Source organism: Macrotis lagotis, chromosome 8, assembly GCF_037893015.1.
Source record: "Macrotis lagotis isolate mMagLag1 chromosome 8, bilby.v1.9.chrom.fasta, whole genome shotgun sequence".
NCBI classification, from domain to species: Eukaryota; Metazoa; Chordata; class Mammalia; order Peramelemorphia; family Peramelidae; genus Macrotis; species Macrotis lagotis.
The window spans coordinates 4,218,979-4,240,649 of NC_133665.1; the positions used below are offsets into that span (position 1 = coordinate 4,218,979).

Genomic DNA, 21,671 nt, shown 5'->3' on the forward strand with positions numbered 1-21,671 from the left:
AAAAATACTTTGTAAAAATATTTTATAATTAATAATAGGCATCAAAGTGGGTAGAATGTTTTACTTGGAGTCAGAAAGTCTTGAGTTCAATTTCTGTCTCATACACTTCCTAGCTGTGTCAAACTTGTCAAACTGGTTAAGTCATTTGATTTTTGTCTCACTTTCTTTATCTGGAAAATGGAGATATTTGAACTTTTCTCCCAGGTTGAAGTGAGGATAAAATGAGATGCTCATAAACGTTTGTAAATCTTAAAGCGCTATTTAAATGACAGATAATAATTCGAATAATACATCTATTACTCTTCCTCCTGGTACTAGTCCTACTTCAAACACATATTCCTATTTCTCTACTTTAAAAACTCCTCTTTCTACTGCTATTATTCTTCTTTCTGTTACCAATCGTCCTACTACCTGTCCTGACAACGGTAAGAAATTGCACAGCGCTAACGATCTGGAAGACGATTCAGCGCACCTGAATTGTAGGTGATGTGGACAGGTGAGGAGGGCAGGCGATAGTTGCAGGTGCGGTGCGGGGCAGGGCAGGCAGGACACAAGCCGCTTTGGAGTGCGGCTGGCTTCAATCCCTCCCCACCGGCTCTTCAGTGACCTCTGGCGGCTGCGGTGCAGGGTAGAGAGAGGAAAAACCTGGTTGAATTGAGAGATTCTGAACTAAGAGAGGTGGAGGGATGAAGGAGGTTCTTTAAGGGCGGAGGCCACTGAGCTTCCAGGTTTAGGGCGGAGAGCAGAGCAAAGAACCAAGCTCTCTAGGTAGATGGAAACGCCAGCCTTGGAGGGGGGCGTGGATTTGTTGGGGGTGGGTACCACAGAGGAGTGGGATGGGTACCACAGAGTGGGATGGGTACCACAGCTCTGGGGGCGAGACTAGATTGGGGGCGTGGCTAATAGTGAGGGTCTGTAGAGGCGGGACTCTAGTTTGGAGCTCCGTTGCTGCTGACTCGGGGGGCTGATCCCTTCACCCTCCGGTCCTCGATACCCCCTTGCTGTCTCTAAGAGTTTGTTTTAGGGCTCAAGGGTTCCTCTCCTCCAAAATGGGCGGACAGCTCTGGGCGGGGACGGGGGCGGAGGTAGGGTGGGGGTGGGGGGCGGGGGCGGGCACTGGGGGGCTGGGGCGGGGCGGGGTAGGGCGGTCCCAGCTGCAGCCGGAGCGCAGCCGGGAGCGCAGCCTGGCTCGGCGCCTCCTGCCTCTCTGGGGCCGGGCCAGGCACTGCTAGAAATAGCAGGAGCCGGGGGCCGAGCCGCGGATTTTCTCCGCGTGCAACTGGGCTCGGTGCCCGGCCGCGGGACCCGGGAGGAGGGACGGGGAGTTTGGGGGGGGGGTCGGAGGTTGGGAGGGTCAGGGGCGCAGGGGCGCGCCTCACCTGCGATCTGGGTCCCTCCTGGAGAAGTTTGCTTCGTCGAGAGCCTTGCCCTGCCCCCGGGAGCAGCCGTTGTCCAGTGTCGTGGCGAGGGAAGCCTCCAGCCCGGGCTCGGGTCTCTCGAGGGAGGACGGCGGCCCGGGTAGATCCGCGAGCACAGGTGGAGGGTGTGTGCGTGTGCGAGGGTGTGTGAGTGTGTGTGAGTGTGTGTCCGGGCACGCGCACGATCCCTCAGGGATGTGTGTGTGGGGGGCATCTTGTGTGCAGGAACACGTGAGGGTTTCAGTGAGGGGTGTAGTGAATGCATACAGGCTCCTGTGAGAGATGAATATGCATGCAGTGGAGTGTGTGTGTGTGTGTGTGTGTGTGTGTGTATTTGAGAGTTTGAGGAAGGCTGTAAATGTCTGCAGGCTTAGCGTGAAGGTGTGGGCAAATAAGGGGAGGGGTAGTTCCTGTTTGGATATGTAATGGAGAGAGGGTTATTCTTTGATTTTTTTTTTTGAGGTAGGGTGCAGACCTGTAATTTCATCTTTGTAGGAAGCTCCCAGGAAACTCTTTCTACCAGTGTAGATAGGCAACTGTCCTGCAACTTACAGTCTTAAGAGAGTGACCTGGGGCACCTAACAGTCAAGCAATCGCAGAGCCACTATGTCACAGACGCCCTTTTCTTACTGATTCTGAAGCCAGCTTTCTATTTACTATACCTCATCTGTCTTTTAGGATCATAGATTTAAAGCTGGAAATGAAGTGACTCTCCCAAAGTTACAAAAGTAATAATTGGAAGAGGTAGGATTTGAACTCCTGTTCCTTGACTCCTGAACCCTTATTCTTTTCACCATACCTTGCTGTCTTCCTATAGATGTAAAAGAATTTGAATACCTGTATTATGTGTGTACTCATCAGTCAGAGTGAATATCCCTCTTGAGGCAGTATCAAGATTGATAGGGCCAAGGAACAGTTATTTAGGGGCTCCAGACCCCCATAAATACTTCAGTATTTCAAAAAGCTTAGGAGAAGTTAAGTTAGTGTCTACCCTCTAAGATTATCTCCAGTTTATTCTGTCCTTATCATGCTTGTACATCATTGTTTTCCTGTTGTCTTCCCCATGAGACTGAGGTGCTTTGAGAAATGGATTGTTTTTCCTTTTTTTTTTTTGTATCCCCAGGATTTAGCTCCTAGCCAGACTTAGTGTGTCTGGCACATGATATATCCTTAATGAATGTTTGCTGACTTGACTTGAGTGACTAGAGTCCTGTATCTATCGATCCCATTTCACTAAACAGAAGTTGGAGTGTAAAATATCCTATTTGGGGAGTTAGAAATATACAACTTAACTGAATTAAAAAAAATAATAATACAATTTGTTTGGTTTGGATTCCAGGTTCCAGGTGAAAATGGTCCAGAAATATCAGTCGCCAGTTAGAGTCTACAAGTATCCCTTTGAACTGGTCATGGCGGTGAGTACAGGCATGGTTGTGTATGTGAATATGTGTCTAATGAAGAAAGGTGACTATCTCAGACTCTCTCTCTGGGAAGAGAAATCCTAGAAATTAGCTTTGAGCATGCAATCTATTATTTATATATTTATTAAATCCTTGTCAGCTAAACCAGGAAGCTTAGCTGCCCTGGAGACTTTTTGTTCTCCTTGAGCATCCTAATGGAACTTGAGCTAGTCTGTGGTGAGGGCAAGGTGGTCAGGTGATTTGGGCATTGGTATTCAGTTTCCAAGTCTTAGTTACCATTTGGGGATCTTGAATAAATTGAATGCTCTTTCTTCAATTTTCCTGTCTAAAGTGGTGACAACAGAGTTAAAACAAGCAAATATCTGGTAATTTTCCAAGGGGTACACTAAGAATTGTTGCTTGAATGAGAGTTATAAGCATTTACCCAGTACTTCATAGTATTACAAGAGTATTTGGTTTAGTTTTTGACTCTTTTATAGAGATACTCTTTGTGTGTGTGTTTATGTGTGTGTTTGTGTGAAGGGGAGGGGGGAAGGGAAGAGGAGACAGAGGAGAGAGAGAGAGACAGAGAGACAGAGAGACAGAGGGAGAGAGAGAGAGAGAGAGAGAGAGAGAGAGAGAGAGAGAGAGAGAGAGAGAGAGAGAGAGAGGAAAAGAGGTGGAAGGAGGCAGAGGGCATAGAGATGGAGGGAAGGAGGGAGAGGGAGAGAAAGTGGGGGAAAAGGAGAGCAAAAAGAGGTGAAAGGAAGGTGAAAGAGAGGGAAAAGAAGGGAGATGGAGAAAAGGAATGAAAGAGGAGATGGGAGGAAGGAGAGAAATCATTAGAAAGAAGAGGAAAAAGATGGGGAAGGAAGGAGAGAGTGTGGGGGGGGAAGGAAGAGAACATTTCTTTGAGTAAATATCAAGACATTCTACTTCCACCTACTTATCACCTTTCTCTTCCCCACCATGCACTAATCCAGTACCAGAATCTTGATGTATGTGTTTATGTGGTTTTGAGGAAGGGTGTTGCTCTTAAAATTTGAAAGACATGTTAACTTGCCATTCTAAGAGTTTTAGATCTAGAAGGGTCTTCTGGTCCAATCCTTTCACAGAATCATATAATCTCAGGGTTGGAAGGCACTTTAGAAGTACCAATTCATACCAGAACTAGAAATGTTCTTCATAACACATTCACCAAATAATCATAGTCTTTATTTGAAGACCTCCAAAAAAAGGAAACTCACTGTCTTGAGGCAGAACATTACTATTTTTGAACAGATATAACTGTTAGAAAGTCCTACCTTATGTCTGACTAAAATTTACCTCAATCTTAGTTTTGACCTTTAGTTTTTTCTCTATAGATTAAATATCTCATTTCCTTTCTCATATCCTTGCATGATATGGTTTCAAGGCTTCTCACCATACTAGTCATTTGTTTCAGAATACTTTCCAACTTCTGTATCCTTTCTAAAATATGGGACCCCAAAACTGAACATAATTGTCCCAATGTGGGCTTATCAAGTTAGCTAACAGTGAGATTCTTATTTCCTTTACTCTGGACACTGTAGCTCTTATAATGAAGACAAATATTGCATTGGGTTTTGGGGCCTGATATGTCACTTGGACTTATATTGGGGAAAGAAAGAAGGAAAAATCATTTATTAATTTCCTCCTATGTATCTGGTGCTGGATATTAATAATAACTAGTTTAATATTGCATATTAGAATTTGCAAAGCATTTTACAGATATTATCTCATTTGATTCTCATTATGACCCTGGGAAGTAGATATTATTATGATTTGTATTTTATAGTTGAGGAAACTAAGGCAAACAGAGATGAACTGCCTTACCCAGATTCATGGCTGGTAAGCATTGAAGGCAAGATTTGAAATTATGTTTTTCTGACTCCAGGTTCAGCCTTCTATTTACTGTACCACCTAATCACCCCTAAATTGAGCTTGTGATCTGCTTAAAAAAAAAACCTCACATCCTTTTCACATGAATGGTTCTCTAATAACCTTTATCTGTACTTGTGCAGCTAATTTTTTGAACCCAAGAACTCCTCTGGTGTATTTTCATTTTAGTCAGACAGAGAAGGTGAAAAGTGAGCTGAGTCTAAGCTCTGTCTAGTCCTACCAAGCTGGAAAGGTTTGTGTTATGGATTCAGAGGCAGACTCCATATCTGTCTTTTGAGGACTAGCTCAGCTACGTTACTATCAAAGGGTTGGCCAATTGGTGATGAATTTTTTTTGACCATAGCAATTCATTAGACTGTCTCCCAAGTCACTGATGGGTTGTTATTTGCATTGGTGCAGGAATAACTACACAAATGAAATCATAGATTCTTGAAGTATATTTCATCTTATTCAATTTGGCTTATTGTGCCAACCTTTTCAGATAATTTTGGATCCCAGTTCTTTCATTTAATTTAGTAGCTACCCCTTTTGGCTTTTAGTCATTTGAGAATTAGATAAGTATATCATCTGCCTTCATTCCAGATCATTGATAAAAGTGTTGAACAGGATTTTTTTAAACTGTCCCTTTGATTTCATTGGCATAAAAAGATCTAGGTGAGAAAACTCCCTCTCCCAAATACATAACTATAAATACTCTGTAATTTATAATCTTATAACCTTCCAAAGCCTCTGTGAGATTAAGTGATTGCCCAGGGTCACACAGTCAGAAACAGGACTTGAATCTAGGTCTTCCTGATACTAAGGTTAGTTAGCTCTCTAGTCCCTGTGCCATGCTGCTTCTCTTTTCAGGTTGATATTGATCACTATTCTTTTTTTTAATTTAATTAATTAATTAATTTTGAATTTTACATTTTTTTTCCTAATCTCGCTTCCCTCCCCCCACGTCCCTTAGAAGGCAGTATGTTGTTTCCATAGTATACATTGATCTAAGTTGAATGGGTCACTATTCTTTAGATCAAGTCATTCAATTAGTTTGAATCTACCTAATGATGGGAGTATTATACTATATTTGTTGTCTTTTCTACAAGAATAATGAAAAAGGCATAGTCGTAGATCTTTCTAACATCAAAACATACTCTGCCTTTGCCAGATTTCCCAGTCTAGAAGCCAGATAGAAATGAGGAAAGATGATTGTATCTGGAGTCAGAATACTTAGATTTGTATATTATTTAGTCTATTTATGATCTGTGTTACCTTGGGAGAGGCACAATTCAAAGATCTCAGTTTCTTCATAGAATGAAAGGTTTGAAATCAGTGAATTGAATAAGATGAAATATACTTCAAGAATCTATGATTTCATTTGTGTAGTTATTCCTGCACCAATGCAAATAACAACCCATCAGTGACTTGGGAGACAGTCTAATGAATTGCTATGGTCAAAAAAAATTCATCACCAATTGGCCAACCCTTTGAAACACCCTTTCAAAGGCTCATGAACTATGCCTTTAATAATACATTCTAGCATTATTGTCAGGAACTAAGGTTAAACTCATTTGACACATGAGGTTTTTTTTTTTTGGTTGTTATTTGTTTGTTTGTTTTGGTGGGGCAATGGAATTAAGAGACTTGCCCAAGGTCTCATAGCTATCAAGGGTCTTCGGCTGCATTTGATCTCAGGTCTTCTTGATTCCAGGGTCAGTGCTTTATCTACTGTCCCACCCAGTTTCCCTGAAACATATTTTTAAGAACACAATTTACCATTATCAAAAATGGCTACAACACCACCAGACTTATGATGTCTCTTCCATCTTCTTTCTTCCCTCATTTTTTCTTAAAAATTACTGAAAGCAGTCAACTATTCAGTCCTTGCTTATCTTTTCTACAAAGACAATAAGGAAGAAATTGTCATATGCCTTTCTGCAATCCATACTTTGTCTATATCACATCCCCTGGTTGTTTTGGTATTTTGAATTGTACTTTATCTCTACCCAATGACTCAAATTTTTTCAGGATGGCAAGGTTCTAGGATGTAAACTTCCTGTTAAATATTTGTTTCATCTTCCTGAGTCTGAAACTCATTCTTCTTGGTAAAGAAAAGAGAAGCAAGGGGCGGCTAGGTGGTGTAGTGGATAAAGCACTGGCCCTAGAGTCAGGAGTACCTGGGTTTAAATCGGGTCTCAGACACTTATTAATTACCTAGTTGTGTGGCCTTGGGCAAGCTACTTAACTCCATTTGCCTTGCAAAAAAAAAAAGCCTAAAAAAAAAAAAGAAAAGAGAAGCAAAGCAGTTGTTGTTGTAGTTGTACTACCTTCTTTTTGTCATCTATTTTCATTGTCTTATCCACTTAAATAATGCCACTATCTTTTCTTTTAGTATTTTTTATCTTTTTTTTGATTTTAGTATCCTATATGAAATATAGCTTCTTCTCTGCTTTAGTTTTTCTGTCATATTCTTAGGATCATGTTACTCTTCTGTCTGTATACATTTTTAGTTATCCAGTGCTCTCCCTCTCTTCCTCTTCCCCATTCTTTCCCTCTTTTGTTTTCATTTTCTGTTTGTATTTAAAAAAATAAAATTGAGTTGACCAATGAGTTCCCTATGTAGCCACATCAACCCTTTTATACAGTTCTCCTTTTTTTTTCCTCATTGGGATTATTTGCATTTGTGTCTTTCTCTTTCGTGCTGAAACTGTATCTTAAAGTGAGTGTGTGGGATTGGGATATCCCATGATTATTAAACTATCTAGGGATACTTCCTAGACCAAGACCAAGAAGCCTCATTTTTTTTCTTCCCTCATAGGCCTTTAAGATCTGGCCCTCCTACTGGCCCTATACTGCCAGTAACTAATACAGAAAAGGTTACCCCCTTCCATGTAGTCTTGGACTGATAGGGGTCTTTGGTAATAACTTACTACCTTCCCTGTGAAGAATAAGAACTGCAAATATCATGAACTTCAAAGTGCTACTCAATAATATTCCATAGACTGGAATTACTTCTATGATGGACAAAAATCTGAGTCTGAAAATGAATGGACCTTGTAATCGTTTGTAGTCAATGGGGAAAAACTTTTGATATAAAAATGGATAACACTGTGTACTCATAGGTGCATTATTCTATTTGATTTCTTAAGACAATATATGTATCACATTCAACTTAGATCAATGCAGATTATGGGAATGATGTAAAGACTAACAAACTACCTTCTGTGGGGCTGTGGGGAGGGAAGCAAGATTGGGGGAAATTGTAAAACTCAAAATAAATAAAACCTTTCTAAAATTAAAAAAAACAACATATGAGGCAAGTAGACTGGATATTATTGTCTTTATTTATATATGAAGATACGGAGGCTTGAAGACATTCAGTGACTAATCCACGACCTTTGAACAAATCAGTGGTAGAGCTAGCACTGGAATACATGGCTCCCACTCCAGGTACAGTGATTTTTCTACTATAACATACTTCTTTTGCATAACATCATATTAAAAATGGTTAAAGATATTAGATTTTAGTTGTGTTTCAAGGAATAATTATGAACCAGTGTCCTATTGAGAATGGTCTAGGAACCATTTTTCATTTGAAAATGTATAGAAAATATATATTTTTTTCATCAAGGGTATGTATATGTTTCTAAGATGGCTGACTAGAAATATAATTTGTGATTGTGGAATTAGGCTTTATGAGTATTATAGATACTAGAAACAGTTGGTGGTTCAATGGATAGCATTCTGTGCCTAGTCTCAGAATATGAAAATGGAGTTCAAATCTGACCTCAGATACTTATTAGTTCTTGGGCAAGTTACTTAGTTTCTGCCTCAGTTTCACCAACTGTAAAGTGAGATAACTTGCAGGTTGTTGTGAGGATCTGATAAGATAATACTTGTTAAAAAATGCTTTTACTGTAGTGATTGGTACATAATAAGCTAGATAAATGCTTTTTTCCCCCTCACCATTTTCCTCTTAAAACTTGAGCTTTAGATTTCAAAATATAAAATTAATGAGATACAGATGTCTGTATTTTGTTTTCTAAATTTAAAATTCTAATGGTTTTCAATATCATCTTCATTTCTAAATCTATCCCATTTTTTAGCTATTCCTTTTAACACTGAATAAAAAAGAAAGGGAAAAAAGCAATTTAGTCAAACTAATAGATATATACACAAATACACACACACACACACACACACACACACACACACACACACACACACATCCACACATATCAATTGAGTTTTAGTGATATTCCGTACCTGTAGTCCTCTACCTTTGCTAAGTAGGGAAGGGAGTATATTTTCTTATCTTTTCTTTAGGCCCAAGTCTAGTTGTAACTATACAGCTCAGTTACTTTCTTCTTCTTCTTTCTGTTTATATGGAGTGGTCTTATGCAAATATATATGTATATTTTATATATATATATATGTATATATATATATATATTTGATTCATATAAGTATTACATTTCCATACTTTTCTGAATTCCTCATAATTCCACTACATTAGTGTACCACAATTTGTTTAACCATTCTTCAATAAGTGCAGCTCCAGCTTTTAATGCTAGAAGAGGATTGTTCAACTTTGGGGAGGTAATGACTTCACCTTTCTAGTTCTTAGTTTCCTCATTAGTAAAGTGGAAGAGGGTTAGGGTTGACTTTTGTAATGTTATAATTCTTTAGCTTTCTGTAATACAGTAGAAAAATATATATATAGCTCTAGAATCTCTATATAATACCTAAATAAATTATTACACTTACAATTTTGCTTGTCTCTTAACTTCTTTCTCTACTTTTCCATCTGTACCATGATGATAATAAAACCTGCCCTACTTCACTCAGAGGTTGGTTATGATAAATCAAATAGGATAATGTATGTGAATTAAATTATAAATATGTGAGTTAAATGTAAACTTAATTAGCATTGGCAAGGCACTCAAAATAATTTATATAAAATATCAAAAAATGTGTGTCCTCAAAATAAAAAATGCCTCCTAGTGCAGAATATATTAGAACATAATAATTGGAATGCTAATATATCATATTGCCTATGGTAACATTGAAAACAAGTTTTATTTATGCCTTAAAAAAAAATCAAAGTCATTGTCCAGCGTAGTATTCCCTTTAGTTTCCTTCCTTTCTCTTTTAATAGAGAAAAAACAGTTAAGTAAAACCAAATGACTAAATTATGGTATCTGACAGAATGTGTACCATTATACACCTGTAGTCCCCTATAAGGAGGGAGCATGTGTCACTATCTGTTTATCAGGAATAAGAATGAACATTTCAATTAATCCAAATTGTGTTGCCTCTTAAGTGTTGCTCTCATTTGTTATTATGGTTTCTGTTGACTTAATCTTTCATAGTTGTTTGTTTTTTTGACTGAGACAGTTGGAGTTCAGTGATTTGCCCGGAGCCATATGGCTAGTAAGATTCAAGTACCTGAGGCCGAATTTGAGTTCAGGTCCTCCTGACTCCAGGGCCAGTGCTCTATCTACTGCAGTGTTAAAAAATCTTCCTATTAGGGGCGGCTAGGTGGCACAGTGGATAGAGCACTGGACTTGGAGTCAGGAGGACCTGGGTTCAAATCTGACCTCAGACACTTAATAATTACCTAGCCATGTGGCCTTGGGCAAATCACTTAACCCCAATGCCTTGAAAAAACTAAAAAAAAAAAAAATCTTCCTATTAGTAACTTAGGATCAGAAGATCATAGAAGCAAAGCTGAAAAGGACCTAGAAGTTACCTATTCCAATTGCCTTATTTTCCAGAAAAGGAAATGGAGGCTTTGGGAAGTGAAGAGACCTTTCCAAGGTTATACTGGGATAGTATTCAGAGTAGAAACTTCTTACTCCAAAGTATCAAGTTTATTTCTAAAGAGCCTTATGTTCAGTATACATAAAATGTGAGGTGTTGACTTGACAACTTACAATTTATTTCTTGGTGTTTGTGAATTGAAGCTTGAATACTTAGTAAGGAATATAAACTATAAAAAGTATCCAAATGATTGTTGCCCTAACAATGACTGTTTTTTGAGCATCTGCTGTTCTCAAGGCATTGTGCTAGTTCAAGGGATCTTACTTAATGTTAATGCTTTTCTAAAGAGGAAGGAAAATAAAATGCACTCAAGTATTCTAATATAGTATTGCTTTGTCCACTAATTCCCTTCAGGAAAATAGTCCTGAGTCATATCAGCTTAACCATCAAACTAGTCTCCTGGCTGTTTACCCAGCACCATTGTCACCAAAATAATTCTTCACCTCCCCTAACTAACATTAAATTGCATCCTGCCTATGCAGTGTGTTGTCACTTAAGGTCTTTTAGGGGTTCCTAAATTAAATACTTTTCTTCAGATAGTGTTAGATGTTCAAGAGTATCAAGCTAACTATTGATTTTTTTTTAGCATTGAGGATCCAAAGGAAGATTTTAAAATTGTATTTATCATGGGAAAAATATCCTTCATCTTTCCAAAGTTTCCCCAACCCTTGTTCATAGCACAATTCATTGATATTTTATGGAATATACATTGGAATGGATACAATTGGAACAGTGAATTGATCTAAACTCCACCCCCCAAAGTGATTCCATATACTCCAAAGAAATCAATGAAAGAGGGAAATGACCTATATGTATAAAAATATTTACAGTAAGTTGTGGCAACAACAAATGAAAACTAAAGGAGTACCATCATTTGAGATATAGCAGAACAAATTATGATATGTGAATAGAATGGGAAAATATTGAGCTATAAGAAATGGTGAAAGAGACATAGAGAAACCTGAAAGATCTATATAAATTGATGCAGGGTAAAGTGAAAAGACCAAGGAGAATAGTTTATATACTGACTCCAATACTGTAAAGTCATGTCAAGAAATATTTGTTAATGATGCAGGCACTGGCTAAAAGTCTGAGGATATAAAAAAAAAGCCAAAAACAGTTCCTGCCCTCAAGGACCTTATAATCTAATGGGAGAGACAATTTGAAAACAACTATAATCAAGTGAAATCACATAAAGAAGGTTTAGAGAAGAAGATCCAGGACAGAGCCTTGGAGGATACTCACAGTGAGTGGGTTTGACCAGGATGCATATCCAACAAGGGAGATTGAGGGGACAGCTAGGTGGTGCAGTGGATAGAGCACCGGCCCTGGAGTCAGGAGTACCTGAGTTCAAATCCACCCTCAGACACTTAATAATTACCTAGCTGTGTGGCCTTGGGCAAGCCACTTAACCCCATTGCCTTGCAAAAAAAAAGATAGGAAGGGAACCTGGCTAGAGAAGTACCTTGAAAATCTATAGAGAGGTGTAAAAGGAAAAGAAGGTGATCAATAGCATCAGAAGCTTATAAGAAGTCAAGAAAGTCATCAGCAATTTCCAAGAAAGCAGTTTAAGTTGAATGATGAAGTTGGATGCTAGACTGTAAAAATTTAAGAAGAAAGTAGGAGGAAAGAAAATGGATGGGCTTCTCAAAAGAATTTAGTCATGAAAAGGAGAGACATGGGAGGATAGCCAGTGGATCAAACAAGGTTTTTGTTTTTTCTTTTAGATTTGGGCAATGTGTAAAATTATTTTGCTTGACTAAAATTAGTTGTTATGAAGGAGGGCTCTTATTTATTTTTGTTTGGTGTGAGTGTGGGAGAATTATGGGGATCCACGGTAGTTATAATAATAATTTGATAAGGAAGAAATTAGCAGAGAAACATTTAAAAAAATAAAAGTTCAGAAGTGAACATAGCAGGTTGAGCAGTGTTGGAATTACCATGTTAATTTTAAAGTATTCTTTAAGAAACCAATAAAGTATGAACTGATGCTGAGTGAAGTAAGCAGAATCAGGAGAACATTGTTCACAGTAACAGCAACTTGTGTGATGATCAACTATGCAAGATTTAGCTTTTCCCAGCAATACAATGATCAAAGGCAATTTTAAAAGCCTTGTGATGGAAAATGCCATCCACATCCAGAGAAAGAACTATGGAATCTGAATGCAGATCAAAGCATACATATTGTTTTCACTTTTAAAAATTTGTTTAACCTATATCAGATTGCTTCCTGTTTTTTGGGGGGGGAGGGAGAGAGAAAAATTTGGAACTCAAAATTTTACAAAAATTAATATTGAAAAACTATCTTTGCATGTAACTGGAAAAAATAAAATCCTATTAATATAAATAAAAATAAACCAAATAAGTAATAGAGAGTCGGAATGCCATGCACAATACAGATTTTTCTATTCTTTTTTTAAATAAGAAAATGTTCATTATAATAAAAAAAAGAAAAAATACAATAAACACAGTGAAATATATACCCTTATTTAGTTCAGGAATACCTCCCTTTATCCCCACAAAATCTCATCACTTTTCCTTCAAAATAGAGCCTTTTATGGTTTACAAAGCCACTTACAAATATCTCATTCTATCCTCACAGTAACCCTTTGTGGTAATTGCTATTATGACACCCATTTCACAGATAAGAAACTTGAGGGCATACAGAGGTTATGTGACTTCCTCAAGAATTAAATAGCTAATGTGTGAGTTCTGATTTGAGTTTATATCTGGATAGAGTGTTGAACCTGGAGACAGGAGGACCTGATTTCAAATCTAACCTCTAACACTTAGTAGCTGTGTGAGCCTAGGCAAGTCACTTAACCCTACTTGCCTCATCTGTAAATTGAGCTGGAGAGCAAAATTGAGCAAACCACTCTTTGCCAAGAAAACCTCCAAAAACAACTTCCTGATTTCAGATCTGACTCCACTGTACCACCTAGAGCTGTCTCTCTCTCTCTCTCTCTCTATATGTGTGTGTGTGTGTGTGTGTGTGTGTGTATGTGTATTCTTATCTAATATAAGTTTTCCTATTATCTATTAAAAAAGTTGTTGAAGGGAAGCACTCTGCTCAAGATTAAAGTGGTAAAATTAAATAATTAAATCTGCATTGTGTACTTTGCTGGTGATAAGAGACTGAAAACAAAACTTTCCCTCCCCTTGCTGGGAGAAGTAGAATTTCCTTCATTCCACTCAACCTGTTTTTATTTAGGCTCCTATTTATCCTACTTAAGCATCCACTTATATTTGCTAAGTACAAGGTGTTTTGTTTTTAATATTCCCATGTGAAGAAAAAGGGTGCCTGTTAATTTTAGGGCTCTAGCGTCAGAAACGTAAAAGTAGTGAGTTCCTTTACTGACTCAGTTCTGCTCATCTAAGATTTAGGTTCTGAGTATAAATACTGTGTTGTTTAAGTCTGGGAAAATGGTACTTGTAAACTCTCAAGTGATAACCAGTAGTACTCTTGATACTAACTTCTCCAAGGAATTTTCTTTCTCCCTCAAGTATCTCCCTAATACAACTTTCTTTCAAGTATTCAGAAGAACAAACTTTCATCTTAAAAGTCTGTGTGAAACAATTGAAATGCTACTAGATCAATTGAAGGGCAGAGCATCTTTCTTGGACAAATACTGCAAGGACTTGTTTTTACAGTTGGAGTACAAGCTACCACCCAAGCTTCAGCCTTCTGTAAGGGAGACTGAATAGATTGACAGAAGCAGCTTGTAAGAAAAGCTGCTGCCCACACATCCCTTGGGGACCAGAGAGTGCTGTGATTTTCAGATGATCTCTGGTTCAGCAAACTGAAAGAGTTTGTTGAAAAAGAAAATGGGGAACAGATTTTTCTAAGGAGTAGTCTTTTCATGAGGGTAAGGGAAGTTATTCTTAAATGCAAAAACTGTGTAAGGAGATATCACTTTGCTCCTCTCAGAGGTTTACTGAAGTCAGGTCCTGTTCTACCTCCCCCCCCTTCCCTGCAGCCAGCCTCCTGTCCCACATACCCCCCTCCCCACCTTTAGTCAATTATTAAATTTTTGTTGAGAACTGAAAATAAGTTGCTGAAAATCAGCAAAGGTACAGATCAAGATTTGATTTTTTGTTTTGTTGATTATTTAAACTTTAAAAAGTGATGGAGGAAAGACTTGCATGAATTGATGCTGAGTGAGATGAGCAGAACCAGAAGAACACTGTACACCCTAAGAGCAACGTGGGAGTGATGATCAACCTTAATGGACTTGTTCACTCCATCAGTGCAATAATCAAGTACAATTTTAGGGTATCTGTGATAAGATAATACCTTCTGTATCCAGAGAAGGAACTGTGGAATTTTAAACAAAGATCAAAGATTATTACCTTCAATTTTTTTTAAAAAAAAGTTGTTTTGTGGACTACATAATTTTCCTATCTCTAATATTTTATTTCTTCCTCAAGATTATGTTTTTGCCTCTCAACACATTGAATTCTGATCAAAGCATAGCATGGATACAATGTAAAGATGATTTAGATTATCTTCTATGGGGGAAAGGAGAGAGGTAATGGAGGGTAGGGGAAAAATTATAAAATTCAAAACATTACAAAAAATGATAGAAACTGCAAAACAAATAAACTATTATAAAAATGATAGAGAAAATTTTAACAATTCAGATTAAACTCATAGGTGTGTCACATATATATTTTTTATTTTCTGGAAAGCTGATGTTAAATATTTACTAGCATATCTCTTGTTCCACAGACAGACATTTTTTTTGACCCAAGTGCATTAACTACAAAGTATAGCATGTGAATAGGTAGGGGATAGTAGACAAAAGACATAAAAAAATGAGTATTACATTTTAAAAATGGATATCTTTGGTTTCTACCCCATCTTTATTTCTCACATATCCCTAAGTAATCCCAGGATAAAGAGCATCCCTTATAACAAAGGATGAAAAAGGAAAAAAAAAAAGTAGTATATTCAGCAAAATTAATCAACACATCAATTAAGTCCACCATTATATGCAGTGATCATCACTCTAGTCCTCATTTCTACAAAGAGTGAACTCTCAGATCTCTTCTTTGGAGACAAATTTGGTTATGACTCTATGTTTACTTTCCATATTTATTGCTGTTGTGCATTGTTTTTTTTTTTTTTTTGATTTACATTGTTGTAGGGCAGATAAGTAGTTTAATGGACAGAACTCAGGACCTAGATTCAGGAAGATTCATTTTCTGAACTCACATCTGATCTCTAACACTTATTAGCTGTGAGACCCTGGGCAAGTCACTTAACTGTGTTTGCCTCAGTTCCTCATATGTCAAATGGATTGAGGGAAGAAATGACAAAATACTCAAGTATCTTTGCCAAGAAAACTCCAAAAGGATCATGAGGAATCAGACCCAATTGAAATGACTGAACAAAAGTCACTATATTTCTACTTGCTTTATTGTGTCAGTTTATTTACATCTTTGCATGCTTATTGAATTCTTCATATTCATCCTTTCTTTTAGCAAAGTAGCAAGGCATCACATTTGTGTACTCGACAACTTGGTCATCCATTCCCTGAATAATGGACATTTTCTCTATTTGCAATTCTATGCTACTTCAAAAAATATTGCTATAAAATTTTTGTTCTATATAAATCCCCCCCCCCATTTTTGATTTCCTTGGAGGGATATGTCTAGGAGTGAGATCTTTGGATAAAAAGAGTAGAGACATAGATAATGTAAATTATTTTGTACTTTTAGTAAAGAGGTAGATTTGGTGACTTGTTGGATTAGTTCTCTAATTTCACCATATTAGCTCAATGGTTCATGAAATTCAGTCACCATCAGATTAAGGGAAGCAATATTTTGCAGCCTAAGCCTGTTTTTATGTTCTGGATTTTTCTTGATTTGGATTAAAAAGTCTGTGGTCAGGTGCTGAACTCAGAAAGAGGCTCAGTGGCACAATTGAGAAAGTGGACTTGAAGGCAATCTGAGCCTGTATAGGCTTTGCCACTTATGTGACTATGTGAATATGAACTTCTGAGCCTCAGTTTTCTCATCTGAAAACTGAGGATAATTATATCCATAGTACTTTATGGGACTGTTCTAGGAGATAATGTGTGTGCAAAGCTTTGTAAACAATAGCAACCTATGTAGATGTCACTTATGACTGTATTTTAGTGCAGTCAAGATAAATTTTTGCTGTTATGAAATATTATACTGAAAAACATTAGGAAATCAAACAGCAAGGTCAATTCTCTTTGATCATGCTGGTCACATGCCATGTAAATGTCACAAGGTCCTGGTTTGGTCCCCTGCCCAACTCATCCTGGACTCTGAGACCACCAGGGAATGACAGCTGATCATTTTGGTTCTCTGGTACTACTTTTACTCTTTGTATTTGGAGAAGAGAGAAATTCCTCCCCCTACTCCATGAGAGTGGGTGAGAATTAACAGCAGAGTTTCTGTATTCAGACACATGGAGACTAGGCAGCACTTTGGTTGACACATTCTGCTAATGCCAGGGCTGCCAGACAATTCTATTGGAATGTCCTAAAGAGGAGAGGACAGAGTACATAGGCTTCTTGATAACAAGAGGATATGTGATTTAATGTGAGGAGGCTGCTATGGTGGGGATTTAGAACATGAATGAATAATAGGTGAACCATGGCTAACCTCTCTACCCTACTTTCAGTGTGGGAAGTGAAGTCAGTTAAAAATAGGGAAGCTGTTTTCTTAGCATTTTGTTCCATGATAATTAGTAAATTTTGTGAATTTAAATTTCATTTTCCCAAGCACTTTGATCTTTACTGCTTGTAATATACCACCTGTGGTTTCCATTTGTGGTTGTGGTGTATGGGAAAGATTGATAGATTTGGAGTCAGATGACCAAGGTTCAAATCCTTTCTCTTTCATTTATCTGAGTGATCTTGGGCAAGTCACTTAACATTGATAGGCTTGAGTTTCCTCATCTATAAAACAAGAAAGTGGGACTAGATAGTCTTTGAGATCAATCTTATGTTTTAGTTCTTTAAATATAGCAATCTCTGTATCATCAGCTTCAATCATGGACCAATTACAGGCAGAAAGTTTCCTGTGAATATTAGTTAACTTTGAGTTCTGATCTTACTTGGAAATAATCTTATGACATCACTGGACTGTGATAGATCTAGAGATATTTATTATTGGCTTGATTGGACTCAGAATTGCTCTGGGTTCTCTCACTTCCTGTCACCTCTTAGATTGTAGTTCAGATTTCACTTCTCTGTAACCTGACTAGTAACTACTATATTACTGACTGAGAGTGTAGGTATAGTGTAGATTTATCTGTGTAGGTATACTGAAAAGAAAACTGGATTTGGAGTCAGAGGATGTGGGTTCAAATTCCAGTACTTCAGTAGAACCAAGAGAACATTGTACACATTAACAACACTGTGAGTTGACCAACTGTGATGGCTATAGCTCCTCTTAGCAGTTTAGAGTTCTAGGACAACAGTCCTGGGAGACCTGTTATGGGCAATACCATCCACATCCAGAGGAAAACAAAATGAAACAAACAAAAAACAACCCACAGAATCTGAATGGATACTATGTTCGCTTTTCTAAAGTTTCTCTGATGATTTTCCTTTCTTTTTTTATCCTTAGTCCTAATTCCTCATTCACAGAATAACTAATATGTGAACATGTTAAACATAAATGAACATGTACAACTTTTATTAATCTGTTTGATGTTGAAAGGAGGGGGTGGGAAGAGAGGTTCGCAGAAAAATGTGCAATTTATAAATATACAAATGGATGAATGGTGAAAAATTTCATAATATGTTATGGAAAAATAAAATATCAATCAAAGGTGATGAGGACTGAAAGTTCTACTACTTCTTGTGTAATGATGGACAAGTCATCTTCCCCTCTTGTTTCTTCATCTATAAAACTGGGGTGGGGAGGAGAAGTATTAGACTAGATTGTTGCTATAATCCCAGTCCTAAATCTGTAATTCTTCATCCAAACAGCTTGTATTTGGACTTCTATCCTTTCTGCAGCAGTCTGGGTAAACTTGGTTGCCATGATAATTCTGATTTTGTCTCTTGTGTATCTGTGCAATCTGGCTTCTACCTGAGTATCAGAAGCCTCTTCAACCATTTGGGAATTAAGGTGCCTGTTAAACCAGGCCTTATTTGAGAGAGGAAAGCATGAGGGATTGAATTTAAAGTGAAGTGAATTGTCAATCCTTCTTGGAGGAATTGAGAAATTGACCTAGTATGCTCTTTACTGACAAATGTGGGGTGATTTTTTTAAAAATCAAGATCTCTTCATTATATTTGTGTGGGAAATTTTCTTTCTTTCTTCTACAAAAATAAATTTAAATCTCCTGTCTTTTGCCTCTTTTTTTGTATCCTTTGCTCTTAGCACAGTGTCTGGGATAGTAGGTCCTTAATAAAGGTTTACTGATTGATTATGAATTCATTTCAATTCATCAAGCATTTAGTAAGCATTAATATGTGACAGGCACCTTGCTAGGGACTAGAGGTATGAAAGGAGAGGGAGGGAGGGTGGGGGGAAAGAGAGAGAGAGAGAGAGAGAGAGAGAGAGAGAGAGAGAGAGAGAGAGAGAGAGAGAGAGAAACAGAGAAACAGAGAAACAGAGAAACAGAGAAACAGAGAAACAGAGAAACAGAGAAACAGAGAAACAGAGAGACAGAAACAGAAGGGAGGGACAGAGATACAGACACACAACACACACATACATATAGAAAGAGAGAGACAGGGAGAGAAAGAGACAGAAAGAGAAAGACAATGACAGAGAAAGAGACTCAGAGAGATAGAGACAGAAAGATAGAAGACAGGGAGAGAGAGAGAGAGACAAAGAGAAAAAGAGACATTCAGAGAGGAGAGAGACAGACAGGAGAGAGAGATACAGAGAGACACATACATACATACACACACTGACAGAGAGAAATGAGACAGAGAGGAGAGAGACAAAGACAGACACACACAGAGACAGAAAGAAAAAACAGACAGAGAAACAGAAAGAGAAAGAAACTCAGAGAGACAGATAGAGAGAGAAGACAGGCAGAAAGAGAGACAGAGAGAGAGAAAAGGAGACATACAGAGACAGAGACGAGAAAGAGACAGAGATAGAGGAAAGAGACTGAGAAAAACAGAAACACACACACACACACACACACACACACACTCTCTCTCTCTCTCTCTCTCTCTCTCTCTCTCTCTCTCTCTCTCTCACAGAAACAACCTTTGCTTTAAGGACCTTACATCATACCAAAGGTAAAAAACATGAATACCAAATACCAACAAAGCCATTTTGGAGAGGGACAAAAGGAGGGGGAGATCAGGAGAGTCACCTTGAAAAACCTGGAACTTTAGCTTGGGCTTCCCAGAGGCAGAAATGAGGAGAGAGTGCATTCCAGGCATAAGAATCAGCCTGAGAAAATTCCCAGAGACTAGAGTTGGCATGCTCAGCCCAGGAAGCAGCAAAGGAGATCACTTCTAACACATAATTGCATGAGGGGAAATAATATGAAATTAGTCTGGAAAGATAGATTGGAGCCAGGTCAGGGAAAGGCCTTTAATGCCAAACTGGAGTTTGTATTTTATTGTGAAAGTAATTGGGAGATGCTGAATCGTCATGAGCTGACCTCTGATCTAAAAATATCACTTTGGCAGCTGTATGGAAGATGAATTGAAAAGAGGAGAGACTGGAGAGTGGAAAACCAGTTAGGAGACTAATTGCAGTATTTCAGATGATGTGGACTGAAAGAACCACTGGTCTTAGCCTTCTTCTTTAGAACTTTCTCTTAGCTTAAGGTTTCATGTTTTACCACAGTCTGATGGAAGTTCTTAGCATTAAATTGGGAGGATGATAAGTGTGTGGGATATAAATGTTAGGTGACTGGTTGCCATTAAGCTTTGGAGTTCATTGGAAAGACTATACTTGTAATAATGACTGAATACATATGTATGTATGTTTGAATGTATGCATATGCACACATACATAGACAAATAAGTACATATATATGTATGTGTGTCTGTCTTCTATAGTTATCTGACACACATGGGAACTGAGATTTGGATCCTCTTTCTGAGGGATCTCAAGAATATTTTTTGAGTAGAGCTTCTCTTGCATCTAAGCCATCTCATAAAGCTTTCTGTAGTATGAGACACCCTAATTCTGATTCGACCTTAGACTCAAACCTGATATCAGTAACACATTTTTGAACTAGAGAGGACCAGAATCAGCATTTTTTTGGTGGTATTCCTTAACTGTTTACTCTTGGAGTGTTGTGTAGATTTGAAGTAAGTCTTGCTTTAATTCAGACAAAAATCTTCCAGAATCAAGGAGAGATCAATAGTGTGATGTTTTGAAGCCAGAAAGTGAAAGAATTTTTTTTCTTTTTGTAAATAAATCTTATTTGTACTTTGTAGACCTATAAAAAGTTAGCTTTTATCCAAGAATTACAGTTTCTTCTTGTCTATGGACTTTTGGTAAAGAGAAACAAAGAATGTGGAGTTTTTTGGGGGGGTTTATATTTGGATCTTTGAACAATATGTGAGTAGGAAGCAACACAACATTATCTTTATGTGTGTAATCTTGAACAAATCATTTAACCTTTCTGGATCTCAATTTTCCCTGACTGTAAACTGGGTTTGCTTGGAAGTGAACTAGCTATGCACTGAGGTCTTTTTTAGCCCTGCCCTTATCCTATGATGACCCAGGTAACAATAGAAAAAAAACCCTCATATATATCACTGCAGAGGAATTTATTATGAAGGTAAGTTAGGAGAAACACAGAGAATGAGAGAGAGAGAGAGAGAGAGAGAGAGAGAGAGAGAGAGAGAGAGAGAGAGAGAGCTTGAGGGAGGAGGAGCATGAGGAGGTGGTGAAGAAGGAGAAGGAGGGGAAGGGAGGGAGGGATTAATCTTTTGATGACCTGTGAAACCCCTCCCCCCATATATCACTGCAGAGGATGGTCTCTTGTGGAAGCCTGCCTGTATTGTTGCCCTCACACCAGCTTTTCCAACCCTGTTGTGACTTGTTCTGGTGTGTGTGCCAGATCCCTTTCCGGAGTGAAGGGAAAGGCTCATGTATCCCTCTCAGATTTTATAGCAGGAGGGGCTGTAACCAAATACCCAGAGCTGCCCTCTAGCCCTGC

At 38.0% G+C, this 21,671-nt stretch overlaps 1 protein-coding gene across 6 annotated transcripts in view; it reads left to right on the plus strand.

Moving 5' to 3' along the window:
- Window positions 1-1,399: 1,399 nt before the first annotated feature.
- Window positions 1,400-21,671, plus strand: part of SEC14L5 (SEC14 like lipid binding 5) — a 94,597-nt gene continuing 74,325 nt past the window's right edge. For 3 of the 6 annotated variants that reach the window (XR_012470688.1, XM_074196321.1, XM_074196320.1), the window contains exon 1: window positions 2,758-2,833. Coding sequence is in view for 3 of the 6 variants with exons in the window: in XM_074196324.1 (XP_074052425.1) it covers window positions 2,771-2,833 (63 nt within the window). In the remaining 3 variants the exon portion in view is untranslated. Of the gene's footprint in view, window positions 1,544-2,096; window positions 2,163-2,757; window positions 2,834-21,671 lie in introns of those variants that run through there. The other 3 variants (XM_074196324.1, XM_074196325.1, XM_074196323.1) reach the window with 3 other exon arrangements.